At 35.8% G+C, this 19,816-nt stretch overlaps 1 protein-coding gene across 1 annotated transcript; it reads left to right on the forward strand.

Annotated features, from left to right (window-relative positions):
- Window positions 1-10,512: 10,512 nt before the first annotated feature.
- On the forward strand, window positions 10,513-12,241 carry LOC107026572 (pentatricopeptide repeat-containing protein At2g15690, mitochondrial-like). The gene has a single exon (XM_015227589.2). It carries the CDS (start codon window positions 10,636-10,638, stop codon window positions 12,034-12,036), a length of 1,401 nt encoding a protein of 466 aa, XP_015083075.1. The 5' UTR covers window positions 10,513-10,635; the 3' UTR covers window positions 12,037-12,241.
- The last annotated feature ends 7,575 nt before the right edge of the window (window positions 12,242-19,816 follow it).

Below are 19,816 nucleotides of genomic sequence, written 5' to 3' on the forward strand. Positions count from 1 at the left end.
TATTCATTTTGTGTGTTAGATTTTATCTCTAAAAAATTCTTTCTAACCGTTTGTGAGTTGGACTATTTTAAGAGTGCTTTCATAGGGCGTTTCTTTCCCCGTGATCTAAGAGAAGCAGGGATATTGTTGTTGATATGAGGAGTAGAACAAGCTTGTTTGTAGATGGGTTGTCTCGTCTGTCAATTAAGGAAAGTAAGGTTATGATATTAATAGATGACATACTCATAGCAAGGTTGATGATCTTTCTACAATAAGTTGAGGAGGAAAAGCTTAGGAATAGATAAGAGTTCAAGAATAAAAGGGTTAAGACATAAGAACGAGTCCATGCAGTAAAGGAATAATGTTAACTGGTCTTCTTTCTAACAGAAGCAGATAGGACATGTTTTATCATATGCTAGTGCACCTCCACCAAGGAACCAATGTTTGTACAATACTCAGGATTCTCAAACTTCAGAGAGCTAGAACTACATATCGCAAGGTGGTAAGGCACAATAATGTAGTTAGACTCCTGCATGTTCCGAGTGTTGTAGGACCCATTTAAAGGTATGTTACGATGGCTTCTCTTATTGCTTCAAGTGTGACCATAATGGTCATTTTATAAGAAAATGTCCTAAGAACAAGCAGAGTAATGGTAAAGAGGGAAATAGAGTCCAATCTTCTTCAGTTTTTTCACCAGATAGAGTTACATCTGGATAAGCTACTTCAGGGGCAAACAGAGAAGGAAACATATGTATCTTAATTACTAGTCGCCGAGCAAGAGGATTTGCCGGATGTTGTCACTAGCATGATAGAATTCTTCAGCTTTGATGTTTTTCCGGAGCAACATCTTGATCCCTTCAGTGTTTTTACACCTTTTGAGAATTCTATTCTAGCAGCGAGTCTATCATGATTGTACCATTTCCCGTCAATCACAAGATTACCATGCATGGCTTTGTTTAGTTATACATGGTAGAGTTTGATATAATTCTAGGTATGAACTGGCTTTATGCCTGTTATGCATCAATAAAATTCAGAACTCGAGTAGTCAAGTTCTAGTCTCCAAATGAATCAGTATTAGTATGGAAAAGCAGTTCAGCAGTGCCTAAGGGTCGTCTCATTTTGTACCTTAAGTCAAGGAAGTTCTAAGGGGAGTGTCTATCACTTGGTCTGAGTTTAACGACTCTAGAGTTAAGATACCTCATATTCAATCAGTTTCAGTAGTAAAAGAATTTCTAGAAGTCTTTCCAGATGATCTATCCGGAGTCTCTCCCGAGAGAGATAGACTTCAGTGTAGATATTATTCCAAATACTCATCCTATATCTATTCCGCCATACATAATGGCACCAGAAGATTTGAAAGAGCTTCAAGGGAAGTTGAAATATCTTTAAAGAAAGTCTTTATTCGACCAAGTGTATCACCTTGGGGTGCTCCGGTCTTATTTCTGTGAAATAAAGATGGTTTCCTTAGGATGTGTATAGATTACTGTCAATTGAACAAGGTTACCATCAAGAACAAATATCCTCTTCTAAGAATTAACAAAAAAATTTATCAGCTTCAGAGTGCCACCTATTTTTCGAAAATAAACCTCTGGTCTAGTTAGCATCAGTTAAGAGTGAGAGAATATGATATTCCAAAGACAACTTTCAGAACCTGATATGGTCATTATGAGTTTTTGGTCATGTCTTGTGATTTAACTAATACACCAGCAACATTCATCGAACTTATGAATGAGTTTTTAAACCTTATTTAAATATGTTTATTATCATTTTCATTGATGACATACTAAGTTATTCAAGGAATGAAGAAGATCATGATAGTTATATCAGAATAGTTCTCCAAACATTGAAATATAAGGAATTATATACTAAGTTCTCCAAATGTGAGTTTTGGCTTGAGTTTGTGGCGTTCTTGGGCCACATAATTTTCGATGATGGAATTAGAGTTGATACCCAAAAGATAAAAGAAATTCATAGTTGGCCTAGATCCACCTCTCCAACTAAGATTAGGAGTTTCTTGGGTTCGACTGGCTACTATAGGAAGTTCGTAGAGGGATATTCGTCTATCTCGTCTCCTTTAACAAAGTTGACTTCGAAGATAGTTAAGGTTTAATGGTCTGAACTTTGTAAGAAAAGCTTTCAGAAAAGTAAGAAGAGGTTAACTACTGCCTAGTTTTGACCTTACCAAAAGGTACTCAAGGTTTTGTGGTGTATTTTGATACATCAAGAGTTTTTTTTGGTTGTGTTTTAATGTAGAATGGAAAGGTTATCTAATATGCCTCCACATAGTTGAAAGTTCATGAGAAGAACTACCCAACCCATGACTTAGAGTTGGCTGATGTATTATTCGCCTTGAAAGATATGGCGTCAGTACTTGAATGAGGTTCATATTGATGTATTCATTGATCACAAGAGCCTACAATATGTGTTCCCTTAAAGAGAGCTTAATCTAATATAAAGGAGGTGGTTAGAATTGCTCAAGGATTATGACATGTGCATTCTTTACCACCCAGATAAGGCTAATGTGGTTGTTGATTCCTTAAGCAGGTTTTCTATGGGTAGTACCGCCCATTTTAATGAAGAGAAGAAAGAACTAGAAAACGATGTGCATAGACTTTCACACTTAGGAGTCCGACTATGGGATTCCATAGAAGGAGGAATAGTGGTGACGAATGGGGGTGAATCATCATTAGTGTCAATAGTAAAATAAAAGCAAGACCAAGATATCGTTTTGCTTGAATTGAAGGCAAATGTTCATAAGGAAAAGGCATTAGCTTTTGAACAAGGGGGAGGTGGTGTATTGAGATATCAAGGTAGACTATGTGTTTAATGGTGGATGGACTCCAAGAGAGGATCATGGAGAAAGCTCATAGCTCCATATATTTAATTTATCTGGGTTATGGGAAGATGTATCGTGATTTGAGAGAGGTGTATTGGTGGAGTATCATAAAGAAGGTCATTGCAGAATTTGTTGTTCAGTGTCTAAATTGCCAACAAGTTAAAGTAGGGAACCAAAGGCCCGGTGGTTTGGCTCAGAATATAAAACTTCCAGAATGGAAATGGGAGATGATTAATATGGATTTCAGCACAGGTATACCAAGGTCTCGCTAGAAGTATGACTCTATTTGGGTGATTGTCGATAATATGACAAAATCATCACACTTTCTGCCAGTAAAGACTACCCATTCGGTAGAGGATTATGCTAAGTCGTACATTCAAGAGGTGGTAAGATTTCATGGAGTTTCGGTCTCCACCATTTCAGATAGAGGTGCACAATTTACTACACAGTTCTGGAAATCTTTTCAAAAAGGTTTGGGTTCAAAGGTGAACTTAAGTACTGCATTTCATCCTCAAAATGGAGGGCAAGCAAAACGTACTATTTAGACATTAGAAAATATGAGGGCTTGCGTTATTGATTTCAAAGGAAATTGGTATGATCACCTACATCTCATTGAGTTTGCTTACAACAACAGTTATCACTCTAGCATCCAAATGGCTCCATATGAAACTCTTTATGGGAGAAGATGCAGATCCCTTATTAGATGGTTTGAAGTTGGTTAAGGAGGGTTTATATGACAAGATATAGCTCATCAAGCTATGGAGAACATAAAGGTGATTCAAGAGAGATTGAAAATAGCACAAAGTCGTCAAAAATCCTACACTGATGTGTGGAGAAGGCTGTTAGAGTTTGAGGTAGATGATTGGGTATATCAAAAAGTTTCACCCACGAAGGGTGTTATGAGGTTTGGTAAGAAGGGTAAGCTTAGTCCCCGATATATTGGACCTTATCGCATAGACAATAGGACTGGCAATGTAGCTTATGTGTTAGAGTTACCCCAAGAGTTAGAAGTAGTTCATCCAGTGTTTCACATCGCTATGTTGAGAACTGCATTAGGGATCCATCATTGATCATTCCAACTAAAATATTGGAATCAAGGATAGTCTATCTTATGAGGAGATTGTTATCCAAATTTAGATCACCAAGTCCGCAAATTGAGAACAAAAGAAGTAGCTTCGGTTAGAGTCCTTTGGAGGAACCAATTTGTTGAGGAAGCTACTTGGGAGGCCTAAGAGTACATAAAAAATATATTCACATCTATTTGGATCCAAAGAAAAAGCAGATCAAGGTACTGATTCTCTTCTTAGTACTCTTTAAATTATGAAGGAGCATGTTGCTTGTTACAATTGTTTGTGGGTGTTGAACTAGATGTTACCATTCTTAGCCTAGTAAGAGTATTATCGTTCGAGGAGGAATGTTCCCAAAGGGGAGATATTGTAACATCTTGCAACTAAAAAGAAAATTTAAGGAAATTTAAAAATCGAAAATAACTATTTTGGAAATAAATTGAAAAATCTAGAAATTTGGTAAGTGAAAGTGAGATTTTGGTCAACTTTAAATGTCCAAACTTCTGCTCAGGGTGAGTTAGGAGTACTTCAAATATGGTTGGATATACCTTGAAACAATCTTTTCAAAACCTCCAAGTTTGCGCGATTCCAAGACCTAAAGAGTGAGTTATGCCATTTGGAAGTTGGGTTGTTGGTATAAGGAAAGTTCTATACTAAAATTTTAAGGGTAGTTTAGTCGTTTCCTTATCCAACTTAGTTAATTCACTTTTGAAAATTAGAGTTAGGATTTTTCGAGAAAGAACGCAAGAGAAAAGAGAAGAGGAAAAGCTAGTTTCGCCAAGAACGATTGATTTTGATGATGGATTTCTTCAAGATTTTGACCATACCAGGTATGTGAATCTCTCATAGCGTTGAGTTCATTCACTCAGGCACCAAACATGTTTAGTTCATCGTAATTTTTCCTTAAAGAGTTTGAAAGTTGATGTTCTTGACATGCATATTGAAATTGAATATTGTTGTTGAATTGGGTTGAATTATGGAGTTTTTGAGATCTTTAAATTGATTTTTAAAGTTTCTTTAAGCCAGGTTCATGATTACTAATGCTGGGTATGGGAATCTAAAATAAATTTGAGAAACATATTCGAGTTTAGGTGAATTGGGGCTGGAAAACAAGGAAGAAAAGTTCAGATAAGGAAAAGGTAGAAGGTCCGCATCGCAGACCTATTCCTTCAGTGTGCAACAATCAGCTCTGAGTCGTGAAGAGGACATAGACTCCACTGTCTGAAAATTAGATTTTGTGAATAATTATTTAGGAGCATCGCTACATTGTAGACTTGTTCCAAGACAGTGATTTCATAACTTTTCTAAAGTTTAGCTATTCGAAATCATTCCTAAACATCATGAGCTCTTTCCAAATATAAATCAAGATCTTTGAATTCATAATTCAATTCAAGGATCAATTAAGAGTCAATCGAAGTAAGAATTAAGATTAAAGTCAGAAATCAAGTAAGAGAAGTTCATTTGAAGTTTTCATAAGTCTTTTACAAACATTTTAACTTTGTTTTAAGACTTAAGAATTGAGTTCAGAAAAGAGTAAAGTTGAAGTTCCTACTTCAAAGAAGTATATTGGGACTATGTATTCCCAAAGAGGTTCAAGATAAATGTTTTCACATTTAAATGAGGATGGAAACTGATATTTTAAAAGAGACTTCGGGCTGATTTTAAGAAAAGATTTATAACTTTGTAAAATGAAGCAAGCAAGAAAACTGAGATTTTCAAGATAGCTTTTGAGCTATATTTTTAGCACTAATCTCAAATTACAGAAGAAGTTAGAATATTTTGGCAGTAGCATTGAGCACCGATTGGGGACGAGTATGAGTTCAGATAACTCACATTTTCATAAAACCATGTAACCACCATGGGTTAAAAAGGGTCATATTTTTTGGATGAAGCCTTTTCACAGTAGACTAGTGGATCCATTAGGAAGTTCAGGTCTTATACCTTTGGCAGGGTATAGGATGCGCTGGCAGCATGAGCTAAATCTTTGTATCATCACTATAGATCTTATGTGATGGTTGACCATTAGATAAAATCCCATAGAAGTTATATGTATTTTTATATACACAGATTATTTGTTTTTTACGTACATCTCAGAGTTAATCGTATTTTTGCATACATACAAAGCTTACATCATGTTTTTAAACAGTTTTTCTTTATATTAAACTTGATTTTAAATTTTTAATATTGAAATGAGTTAGTTATGATGGTAAATATTTTTATCATAACTATAGCTCTTATGTGATGGTTGTCGATTAGAGACACCCAATAGAAGGTATATGTATTTTTATATACACACTTTATTTGTATTTTAATGTACATCTCAGAGTTAATCGTATTTTTGCGTACATACAAAGTTTACATCATGTTTTTAAATAGCTTTTCTTTATATTACACTTGATTTTAAATTGCTTTATATTGAAATGAGTCAGTTATGTTGAGCAGAGTTAAGCTAGGTAAGTTCGTCAGTTTCCTTCAGATTATTTCTAGCCTATGTTGTTTAGCTTTCGAACTCGCATACGTATATTCAATGTATTGATGTCAATTGTCCTGCATCATATTATGATGCAGACGCACGAGGATCTTCATCAAGTGCATCGTTGATCCAGTGAGCGACTCACATTTAGTTGGTGAGCCTCCTTGCCTTTTGGACGACTCCTTTTATTGCGTTCTATGATATTTCAGTTCATTAGGATGTGCTGTGGCTTGTCCTAACATTCATCTCAGTTATTATAGTCTTCATAGATAGACAGTTAGATGTTAGTGCTTTGAGTCTTTCAACTATTATTTTATTCTTAAGACTTGGGTTGCCATTTTTGTCCAAGTTGAATGTTTGATCTTAAAAGATTCTCAAGTATTTTACTATTCAATTTAGTTAAATGCTATTTATTTTTATAAATATGCATATTGAGTTAAGTAAGATAGGTCAGGGGTTCGCTTGGGGCAAGCAATGGTCTTCGAGTGCAAGCCACGTCCTACGCGTAGGCTTGGGGCTTGACAAACATGGTATAGTGAAACTTTTTAACGAGTAGTAAAGATATCTAGCTTAGATTTTTTTGTTTCTTCAGTATACTCATACATTGTTCTGAACCAATCTCAAAAATTCTTGGTTGATTCAAAAGATGAAATCAGATTGTATTCATTCATACGGATGCCACACATTAGTAGCTTCCAAGCTTTGTGGTTTTTCTCCACTAATCTTTTGTTAGAGTCATTATAGAGTTGTCGGGTTTTGGTAATGACTCTTGTGACCTCTCTATCTTTAACCTTCATAGTTGGCACATAAGGCCTTTCACAAATAACGTTCCATAACTCATTGTCCTCAGTCATGAGATACCCACTCATTCGAATCTTCCACCATTTATAGAACTGACCATAAAAAAGAGGTAGCCTAGTAGGGAACTAACTTATTTTCGAAGTTCAATAGTGTCGCCATTCCTCGCAGGAATCTCTCTCTTGATATTAAACAGATAGAGAGCGCGAGCTCTAAACCAATGATTACAAGACCAGGTCTCTAGACAAAATTAACGTGTGCAAATAAACATCACCAACTAAAATATGCATAAGAGATTTTACGTGGAAACCTCCTTGCTCAAGGAAGTAAAACCACAACCTGTCGCACAGGATTTTTAAACTATTTTCACTAAAACTCCAAGCAAAAGTGAAACACATATTACATCCACAAAATGAGATTAACAATCTAATCCCACACTTAGTAATACTCCTATTACTTATATATCCTAAGAAATAATCCTATTGCCTACTAAACCAACTAACTATAGTTGATCAAGACTTTAAGAACCCCACAAGGCTAACTCTAGCCACCAACTCTGATCTCAAAGATAAGAGCATACACAAGAAGCAACTCTGTTGCACCATATATCAAATAACTCTACGTGACACTCCTAGAAAACTCTACCCAAGGAAACATCAAAATGATGATGTAAAAAGGTTTGACCAAAACTTAGATGATTCGACTAACTCACTCTAGTTAATCTGACTCAAACGAAATACATAGAGAAGACATCGATCTACTATCCTTTATAACTTAGGAGTAGATTTACAATTTAAGCACATAATACACAAAGCTTGAAATACAAAAAATACTCATCAGCACTCCATCGGGTCCCTAGTCGATGTGAGCAATTTTCTTCCTTGAAGATGGCTTTTTCATTGTAAGCTTATGAGTTTTTTTTTTTGCCAAATCTCAGTTTGTTTATTTTGAGAAAAGGTTATATTAAATAGACACAAAACTCTTGAGACAACCCCATTGGCTGAAAAAATTGCTTCTCTAAAAGGATGTGCACCAACCACAACAGAGGTGACAACTTTTATGACAATTATCTTGTCGTCCTTCTCACATATGCAGTCTTGCAGGGACCAAGTCCCTTGCAATATGTTATTTGTGAGTTCTTGAGAAGACATGCTAACTCCCTCTCCTTTTTGAATGAGTAATGATGTTTGTTTAATGTTGTATGTATATCAGTCACCAACAAGAGTTTTTACCACTGACATAAACAACCTTGTCCGCCCAACCTATTGGTGAAGTACATTGAACTTTTCACCAACTATTTGATAGGATAACTTTATAATTGTACGCCACTTTGAAATTGGACGAGAGCACTCTAACAAGGACCGGGTCCCTGCAATATAACATTTCCCCCTTTTGATGATAATACACAAATATTCTGCACGTTGAGTTTATTCATTCATTTACCCTGTCGTCAGTCTCAATAACAAGGACCTGGTCCCTTGTTAGATTCCTAAGTTTGTTAAATCGTAAAAACTTAACACTAGCTCCAAGATAACATCTTCACTATGAAATTTGAAGATGAAGTACCCTTCACTAAGGAGGAATACTAGTGGAGTCTTAACAAAGCTCTAAACTCCATACACAAACTTTAGCATATCCTTGTAGTGGGATTACCACTGAAAATGTATCCAATCAGTGAAACCATAAATATATGACTTTCTTCTTAGATATATTTAGGGTTATGTTTGGCAACTTTGTAACCATACTTCTCCCCCGGTGGGTAGTAATCTAGGGTTAATCTCATGGTAGTCAATTTGTTCCCTCGAACTACTTCTGACATAAAGATGTTTCCTCTGCTTTCTTGGCTGAGTAAGTCGGCTTTCGAGATCCAATTGAGACCTTATCTCAGCATCATGCAGTGTTAAGAGTGACTGATTTTTTCGTCTCCCCCAAGATCGACAGAGCACTCTCCCTGCCAGAAATCCAAATGGATAGTTATAGAGGTTCTAGGGCTTGCGGAATTCTTGTGGCAGGGGTGATTTGTCTCCGAGAAGTACCAATACCCTTATGAGACTCCGACTTCAAAGGAGGAGGAGCCTGTGATTGTCATTTCTTCCTTGCCATCGTCGGCACAAGTTATCTTCCTTGCTTAACTACGCCACCAATGATATATAGTTGTACCTGAATGAAATATCGAAAGCATAGAAATGAAGATGATAAGAGAAGAGAATACTAGTCGGGTTGGTTCTAGTGAGAAGCTATGCCCCTCTCTCAAATAATATAGTCGTTTTTGAATATTTATAAATATGAATATTTTAATTTAAAAATTGTAATAAACGAAATAGCGAAAAATCTAAATTTAAATCATTATCATTAGTTAAAGATAGAATGATCTGATAGACCCTTATACTTGTGCAGGTTTATATTTTGAACCTATCTATTTGACCCTTTGTCAACTGAACCATTAAAGTTAATAAAACTCAATATTTTAAGCCCTTTTAACCATTGAACAAGCTTGTGTGACAACCTAATTAATGAGTTGACATAACTACGTGATATCATACATTAAGGAACGTGAACATCAAAATTTAGACATGAAATATTTTTATAAGAAAATTAAAAATGATTTTTTACTTCTTTCTTCTTTTCCTTTCCCACCAACCCTTTTCTTTCTTTTTCCCCTTCCAAGCCCTCTCCAATTTCTTTGTTCTTTCTTTTTTTCCCAACATTTTCGTTCTTTCTAAAGAACGATAATGTATTATTGATGTAGATCTGTGTTTTCTTTTCATTTTGTGGTAATTTATAACCCATGAAGTGATAAAGATTCAATAGTTTTGCAGGATAAAAAAGTGATTGTTGGATATTTTTGTGAGATTAGGTGAAATGTGTTATGTAAAATTATGTACAAATATTATTATATATTGAAGTATTCTAATGGTAACTTATTGACATCAATGGTGAAAAATAATTTTATGGGGGTTCAAATGATGGAAGATGGTTATATTTGCTACTGATTAAAACTTTGAGAAAAATTGAACCATGATATTTAAGAACTTGAAGGGCCTTGTCACGGCAATAGACAATGACTACTTGAAGAAGAAAACAAAATTAAGGAGAATAAAGATGGTGTTAATGGTGGTTGTGTGTTGAGAAAGGAGAAGGAAAGGTGAGAGAAATAATTATTTTATTTTATTTTTTAAAATAGAAAATGTGGAGTTTTTGGTTAATAATTTAAAAATAATTATAAACTAATCATGACATGATATTAATATATGTAACATGGATATGAGATGTTATTTATGTAAGAGTACTACACACATGGTTAGAGAAAATTTAAAAATCTAATTTTAATTGAGATTAAAGGTTGAAGTGGAAAAGTATAAAAACACATATGGCATAAGATCATTTCGCCTTAATTAAACTTCAAGTGTCCCTTTTAGCTTGTTTGTCCAAGCTTCTTAGGTCCTCAGATAATCTGTGGGATTCTGGCAAAACCCTCTCTCATGGCGTCTCTCTCCCCATTCCCTGGAACGGCTAACTCCATCTTCTCCCCTAACATCCACTTGAAATTCCGTATTCCATATTCTACACTGTTTTTCCGACCCTTCTGTGCTGCCCCACACGACCGCAGCTCCACCACTTCCCCTAACAACAACCGATACTCTCCACAATCAAGACCTCGCCGGAATAACCAGCAAGATTACAGAAGAATCAGTACTCCTATCAAAAAAAAAGCTGACCCAGTAACATTGAGCCCCATTTTAGCAGCTGATGTTGACTTGATGAGTCTATGCAATGAAGGTAAGATTGACCAAGTAATTGAGTATATTTCCCAGGGCGTTGACACTGACTTTCATATTTTTGAGACATTATTGAGCTATTGTATTAAACTTGCTTCATTGGACGTTGGGGAGAAGGTGCATGAGCTCTTATTGCGTTCCCCATGGAGTAACAATATTGAATTGAACAGTAAGTTAGTGGAAATGTATGTTAAGAACGGAAGCACGAGGAATGCGAGAAAAGTGTTTGATAAAATGCGTGAAAGGAAGTTGGACCTGTGGCACTTGATGATTAGTGGGTATGCAGAAACTGGAGATGGGGAGAGTGGTTTGCTTTTGTTTGAGCAGATGAGAAAACTTAGACGGTTGGAGCCCAATGGGGACACTTTTTCCGTGGTGCTTTCAGCCTGTGCTAGTAAGGGGTATGTGAAAGAAGGTTTTACGTATTTTGAGCTAATGAAGAATGAATATGGCATTGTTCCTGGAGTTGAGCATTATTTAGGGATCGCTGATGTTTTGGGAAAATCTGGGCATTTGAATGAATTGCTAGAGTTTATTGAAGACATGCCTATTGAGCCTATAAAAGTAGTATGGGAGGCCGTGATAAATTTTGCACGAATTCATGGGGATATTGAACTTGAAGATCGAACGGAGGAGCTGCTCATTATGTTAGATTCTTCCATAAATATGGCTGATAAGCCCGTTGCACCATTTCAGAAAAGGCATTCTGAGTTTAATATGCTTGAGGGTAAAGACAGAGTTAATGAGTTCAAGAGCACAATTCCACATAGGGCAGATGCATATGAAAAATTGAAAGGCTTAAGCGGGCAGATGAGGGATTCTGGTTATGTACCAGACACGAGGTATGTGCTTCATGATATTGACGAGGCGGCTAAGGAGCAAGCGCTGATGTATCATAGTGAGCGATTGGCTATTGCATATGGTTTAATTAGTACTCCGGCAAGAACAACTCTTAGGATCATCAAGAACCTCCGGATATGCGGTGACTGTCACAACGCCATTAAGATCATGTCAAAGATTGTTGGGCGAGAGTTGATTGTCAGAGATAACAAACGGTTTCATCATTTCAGAAATGGTAAATGCTCCTGTAATGACTACTGGTGAAGTCAATAGTCTAGATTCAGGCTATTACTGTGTTTTTGTTTGTAGAATTTGTAAATCTACTTGGAGCAGTATGTTCTCGGGATCATATTTACTGGATCATATCAGGTTGTACATCAGTTATATGGTTATTTTACTTGAGAATAAATAGAGTCTCCCCATATTTGACACTTCTTGTTATTGAATAAATTAGAACTGTCTTTGTCAATTACTACTACCTCCGAGGCTAAAAAGCCTCCCAAATAAACAATAGCTTATGCAACAAAATGATGAATATTAAAGAATGGCTTTTACAACTAATATTTTGTGGACTCAGATTTGCTATAGGAAAGATTTGAGGATTATCAGAGTTGAAATTCGCACTGACCCTTTCCAGCACATAGAGCTCTGCTACTTTAATTTGTTCAGGTCGCGCTGATGTAGAACTAAAGGAACTGCAAACTACTCCATGATGACACAGAACAGAAATGTAATGGCACAGTCCAAGCGAAATAGTTACTGGATGTCTAAAATGATGGATTGAATGATAAGTTTCATTGAGAAGACATCAAACTTTTATGTACACATTTGCAAATTAACAATGTTTCTATACAGAAGGATCCTATTGAGTTGCAGGTGGAACCAGCAGCAGTTTCATCTAATTGCTTGCTGAGTACTACTTATTCAAAGAACAATTATGTGGTACTCTCAAGTATGATTTCATCTGAGCCTGAAAAAAGGATAGTTGGGAGTGCAGGACTGATTGTTGACTATTTCTGTAGCGGGTAACAGCTTCTACAACAGCTTCGTCTCGTGATGATACTCCCAGGTATGATTTCATCACATCACAACCAGTAAATCCAATTGCAACAGATGCCATGGTACATGCTTTATTTCAGAAATCACATATATCAGGGCCAGTAGTACATATAATAATATATGAAGCAGAGCTACCCACTTTTGGTTACAACTTGTATTTTACCTGGAAAAACAGGCTTAGATCCTTCTTATACTTTTGGTTAACCTTTAACTAATCATATTTTTCATTTGTTCTCCCTTCACTACCTTATTATTAAATTGTCCAACATGAAGAAGAACCTGAAGATTTTTCCAGATAAATCAATTTACATTATTTATATATTCATTCTCTAGGTTATCTATAAACTGTTTTATTTGCTTAGCTGTTTTTATCTATCACATTTCTGCTTCATTAGAGTAGTGCCTTGGATAAAACCATATTTATGATTTCATGTTTTTCAATTAAAAATGGTTTGACATGTTTACTTAATCTGTGAGAGTGATCAAAAATGTTAGGTCTGAATTTTTATTCCATAGAACATTCTGAAAGATACTCCCTCTGTCCCATTTTATGGTAGTTAGTTTGACTCGGCATAGAGTTTAAGAAAGAACAACTTGTGGTTAAAAATGAATGATAGAAACTTGTGTGGCTATAAATCATTTCATTAAGGGTATAATAGACATTTTTAAATTTAATTGTTAGTTAATATAAAAATGTATCATTCTTTTTGGGACTGACTAAAAAGGGAAAGTAAATCACATAAATTGGAACAGAGGGAGTAGTTAATAGTATTCTTTAAGACATTGTCACAATATCTAAAATTATACCGACAATTTTGGATTACGAAGAAAAAAAAAGCATGTGTAGCTTGCTATTCTCATTTTATTTTTTATAAAAGAACCCATGCTTCCTGAGTGGTTTAGTATAGAGGGATCATATCTAAGGGAAGGAGAATATCTTGGGCCTTGAACTGAACTTTTACTTAATTTTAACCGAAATAGGGGAGGGGTGAGAGGAGGTGACAAACGGGTGCACTATTGTATCTGGTCAGGGGTTAAAACGACATTATTAGAATTCTTGAGTCTTTTTCTATAGCCTCGTTCCTTTTTCGGAAAAGAGTAAGCAAAGCGTAGTCATTGCCTTACCTCCAAACAAGCGAGGCTAAGTCCAAACAATCGTAGCTTCCCAGTTCCATCCTTGTCTTTGTACAATCATAACAAAAGTATTAAACGATCCTTTTATTTCATAGCTGCTGCTAGATGAGGAGAGTCACTGGACCTGAAAATATTTGTCTCCTCTTTGTCATTCCAACAGCAAGTTGGTCACATGAATACTTCTTTGGCTTTTATAGCCTCACTATACATACCTACATCAGCCGTCTCACAACATCTGAAGGATAGCTGAAAGTCTGACCAAAAGTAGTCTTGCAATAGACGCACATGCTAGTTTTACTCTGACAGACTTCCGGTTCTCCTAAGAGACATTATTTTTCATTTTCTCATAGAAGTAAAATTTAAGCCCTGCATATGGGAATGTTAATTTTTAGAGAAAGAAAAACATAACAATCTTATCTTCTTTTGTTATTGAACAAGTAGGAACATTAGTTTGATAAACGAACAAAGAAAAATTTATGAAAAGCAAAACTACTTACTTCATTATAACACAAATATTTATAAGAGTTTACAGTAAACCAACTCCTAAGGATAAGATTAAAAACTAAGGATAAGAATAAGGATAAGATAGAATTTAACTACTAAACAGTATATAACTACCCTAGTAAATAACTACCCTACGATACAGACAATTTGGACTGATGCAGTTCTTAGGCATCTTTCTAACACTCCTCCTTGCTTTAAGAGCTGCAAACTCCAAGTTTTTGCCTGAGAAGTTGAAATTTATTGCCTGATAATGGTTTGGTGAAGATATCAGTCAGTTGCTCTTCAGTTTTGCAATAGAGGAGAATCACGTCACCATTATTTTGCATTTCCCTCGAAGAAAAACTTGATGTTGAAGTGTTTTGTTTTCCCATGAAATACAGGATTATGAGAAATTGCTATTGCAGATTGATTGTCCACAAATACTTCAGTTCCCTTTGTCTGATTCATGTGCAGATCACCAAAAATTTTCCTCAACCACAATGCTTGATTTACTGTTGCTGTTGTAGCCACAAATTCCGCCTCTGCAGTGGATTGAGCCACAATGTCCTGCTTCTTTGAGCACCACGAAAACATTTCTAAGCGAAGACTGAAACAATATCCAATTGTGTTCTTCATGTCATCTGCGGATCCAACCCAATCACTATTAGAATACCCAAGTAGTTTCAGATCTATTTTTTTCTGAAACTTGACACCATAATTGATGGTTCCTTTGATGTATCTAACAACTCGTTTTGCTGCTTTTAGATGCACCTCACTAGTACAATGCATGAACCTCGATAGAATTCTTACAACATACAAAATATCAGGTCTAGTAGTTGTGAGATACATCAAACAACCGACTAAGCCTCTGAAATACGCTTCCTCCACTTTCTTTGCTCCGTCATTCTTGCTTAGTTTCTCTTTTTGGTTCATAGGAGTATTCATCTCCTTGCAATCTTCCATGTTGAATTTCTTGAGAATTTCCTTAGCATATTTCTTCTGGGAAATGAAAACTTCACTTGTCCTTGCTTGATTTCCATACCAAGAAAATAAGACATTAGACCAAGATCAGTCATCTCAAAGGCTTGCATCGTTTCTTGCTTGAAATCATTGATATGCCTTGTATTGCTTCCTGTAATTAGTACATCATCCACACATATAGACACAACAAGAATATCAATGACATGATGTTTAACATAAAGAGTAGATTCTGATAGACTCTTTCCAAAGCCTAAGCCAAGTAAATGGCCATCTATTCGACCATACCAGGCCCTTGGTGCCTGTTTAAGTCCATAAAGTGCCTTTTTTAACCTAAAAACTTTTCAGGTTGCTCAACATAAATTTCTTCCTGTAGGAAGTCGTTAAGGAATGCTGATTTGACATCCATCTGACTGTGCAACAAGAGCAAGAAGCAACCTGATCGTGTCAAGCCTAGCTACTGGTGCAAATGTATCAAAATAATCCACACCAAAAATTTGAGCATACCCCTTAACTACAAGTCTTGCTTTATGCTTATTCAACCATCAACATTTAGCTTGGTTCTAAAGACCCATTTCAACCCAATTATCTTTCTGTCTTCAGGTTGATCAACAAGCTCCCGAGTCATGTTTTTCTCAATCATAAACAACTCTTCTTTCAATGTAGCAACCCATTTTTCATCATTTTCGAATTCATTGTACCCTGCAGGTTCACATACTACTACATTGCATCTGATATATATCACTGAGTTGTCGAGTACCTTTGACTGGTAAATGATCCACCATTTCATCCTGCCGTGAGAGTGATATTTTCTTCTCAAAAAACTGGATAGGAGACTTTTTTGCTTTGTCAGAAGTGTTAATGACAAATTTCTTTGAGTCTTCCCAACACCACTCTTCATTTTCTATAAAATTCACATCTCTACTAAAGATTATATTTTCATTTTGTGGTTGGAAGACTTTATATGCCTTTGAAACTGAACTATATCCAATAAAAATGTCTGGGACAGATTTTTTATCTAGTTTATCTCGTTTAACCTGAGGAATGTAGGAAAAACAGAGACAACCAAACACTTTAAGAAAATTTAACGATGGTTTAAATCCATACCAAGCTTCAAATGGAGTTCGGTCTTTCACTGCCTTTATGGGAAGCCTATTTTGAAGAAAAACTGTTGTATTTGCTGTCTCTGTCCAAAATTTCTTTGGCAAGTTCTTCTCGTGCAACATGCATCTGGTCATCTCCATAATGTATCTGTTTCTTCTCTCGCTTACTCGATTTTGTTGTGGAGTATAGGGAGTAGCAAGTTGATGATGAATCCCTGCTTCTTCACATAACATGTCGAAATTGTAAGAAGTGTATTCCTTTCCATTACTTGTTCTTATGGACTGAATTTTACAGTTGGTTTCATTTTCTACTTTTGCTTTGAACTTCTGAAAAACATTAGAAGCCTCTGACTTATGCTTGAGAAAATAAATCCAGCACATGCGGATTAGATCATCTACAAAAATGATATAGTAAAGACTACCTTTTAGTGAAGGAGTCCTTTGTGGTCCTGCTATATCAGTATGAATTAGTTGCAATTTGTTCGAGGCTCTCCAAGTTGTCTTTGAAAATGGAAGTTTGTTTTGTTTTCCATATTGACACGCAAGACAATTTGAAGAGTGCACTTCTAAAACAGGCAAGTCCTTAACTATTTTCATTTTTTGCATCTTAACCAACCCTTCATAGTGATAGTGTCCGAGTCTCTTGTGCCATACTTCTGCAACACTTTCTTTTGCTGAAAAAAAAACATGCTCCTCCTCAAATGGATCTAATGAGAAACTTTTACCTCTCATTGTTGCTTTAAACATTTCTTGATCTGAAGCATCCTTGATCAAACAATGATTATCTTCAAAATTTAACTTGTAGACTTTTCCATCATTTGACCAACACTAAGCAAGTGTTGATCTATGTCAGGTACATAAAGAACATCAGAAATTGTTTTAGTACATGAATTACTTGGAATAGCAATGGTTCCTTTCCCTCTTATAGGAAGATGGTTGCCATTACCTATTCTGACTTTAGTAATGGTCGTGGGCTTTAATTCCTTGAAGAGATACATGTCATTTGTCATATCATTAGTGCATCCACTATCAATCAGCCAACACTCACTAGATGATCTACTTGAAAACATGTAGTAACAAAGAGTTGATCTTCCTTCTCACCCTTAACAATTTGAGCCTCTGCCTCTTGTTGCTGACTATTGTTCTTGCAAATTACAACTCCATGCCCAAGTTGATTGCACTTACTACATTTAGCACCAGGCCGTCTCCAACATTTCTATGGTTGATGACCTTTCTTGTTACAATGCTTACAAGGAGGATAAATTTTCTTTGAGTGTCCAGCTTTTCCTTTGGTAGTACTTGTTGAAATGCCTTCACCATTCTTTTTGTTTTTCTTTTTTTTTGTTTTTGCCTCCATCTTGAGACTTGGAAAACAATGGTCCCTCTGTATTTTCTTCTTCTCTCATGACTCTTCGTTGTTCTTGTGCCTGCAAAGCATTCAATAACTCTGCGAAGGTGATCTTGGACAGATCTTTTCATGTTTTCCAAATTAGTTATGGTTGCTTCAAATCTTTCTGGCACAGTTACCAAAACCTTTTCAACAATATGTGAATCTTTAAACACGGAACCAAGCAATCTTACTCTGTTTGCTGTGTTCAAGAGCCTTTCCGAGTAATCTTTGATGGTTTCAATTTTCATCTTCTGCATCTCGAAATCTCTTATAAGATTTAGCACTTGCATACCTCTGAACCTTTCATCCCCTTCGTATTCTGCCTTGAGATAATCCCAGATGGCTTTTGCTGGCTTTAGAGACATAATTCGAGTGAAGATTGAAGAAGATACTGCTGAAAATAAACACGCAAAATGCGTTTGATTTTTTGATTTTCTTGTCTTGATGGTTTTTGATTTGGGCCATAGTAGGATTGTTAGGCAACAGAGGAACTTCATAATCCTCTTCGACTGCCTCCCACATATCCATGGCATCTAGATATGTTTCCATCCTTACCGCCTAAATCTGATAGTTATCACAATTAAAAACAGGTGGTGTCATTACAGAAAAACTTGATTTTGCTTCTATGATTGATAAACTTGTCTTGTTGATTACATCAAAACACCCACAGATCCCTCAAGAAATAAATGCTCTGATACCAACTGTTAGTTTTTAGAGAAGGAAAAACATAACAATCTTATCTTCTTTTGTTATTGAACAAGTAGGAACATTAGTTTGATAAACGAACAAAGAAAAAATTATGAAAAGCAAAACTACTTACTTCATTATAACACAGATATTTATAGGAGTTTACAATTAAACCAACTTCAAGGATAAGATTAAAAACCTAAGGATAAGGATAATGATAAAATAGAATTTAACTACTAAACAGTAAATAACTACCCTACAATACAGACAATTTGGACTAATGCATTTCTTATGCATATTTCTAACAAGGAAGACTCCATCGAGTGATGGTGCTGGAAACATCGTATACCAACTCCATAGTAATAGCCCTCTTATTCCAGCTTCCATATATGTCTTTGAAAATCAGTCCCGCACCCCTTTGTAAAATTGTTTACCAGTAGCAAGCCCTTGTATATTCAACTTATTGGATCCAAATAACTAGACAATCATAAGCAAATTAGTGCAAGATTTCTCCTGAAAAATGATTCATTTTCTTAGGAGTAACAGAATCCACTTCACAAGTAGTAAAATTCGATGAAGTTGCCAATCTCTGCTCTGATATTTGCTTATAGAGATAGGGGAGAGAGTCAAGGTGTGTGATAAGGAAAAAGAAAACAAACCAATGAACATGTCCTCTTTATTCTCCTACCTGGTAAGCCAATTGAGCTCGAAATAAATCAAGTGGATAGGCCTAAAGTTCAGCAGTTCCAGCAGCATATGATCCTGCTATGAAATCTAGAAAGAGACCTTCCCCAATTCCAGGAACAGTATGTGTAATCAGCGGCAGTAGTCCTCATCATAGGCCATGTAATGCAAAGAAGCATACAGGACAATGTGAGCAACACTAGCTCCGTTTCCCCTGGAAAAGAGTTCCACAAACATAACATACAAACTTAAAGATAAATAATACACCTCCTAGTCAGAGGCAGACCTACATTGATCCGTGAGGCAGTGGCGTAGCCACATAATTGGACACCCTTCGTTTGAAAAAATATCATATATATAAGTAAAATGATATACAAAATGATTAAATAACCTATTTTGGACACCCTTAACATAACAAATTGTTATTTCTGGACACCCTTTGTTAAATTCCTGGCTCCACCACTGCCGTGAGGGTGCACCTGCACCCGGTAACTTTTCAAAATAATTATATATATATATATATATA

This window comes from Solanum pennellii, chromosome 7 (assembly GCF_001406875.1).
Source record: "Solanum pennellii chromosome 7, SPENNV200".
Lineage (NCBI taxonomy): Eukaryota > Viridiplantae > Streptophyta > Magnoliopsida > Solanales > Solanaceae > Solanum > Solanum pennellii.

Excerpts from the sequence above, each read along its gene's own strand:
- LOC107026572 (XM_015227589.2), top strand. The coding sequence starts at position 10,636 with ATGGCGTCTCTCTCCCCATTCCCTGGAACGGCTAACTCCATCTTCTCC.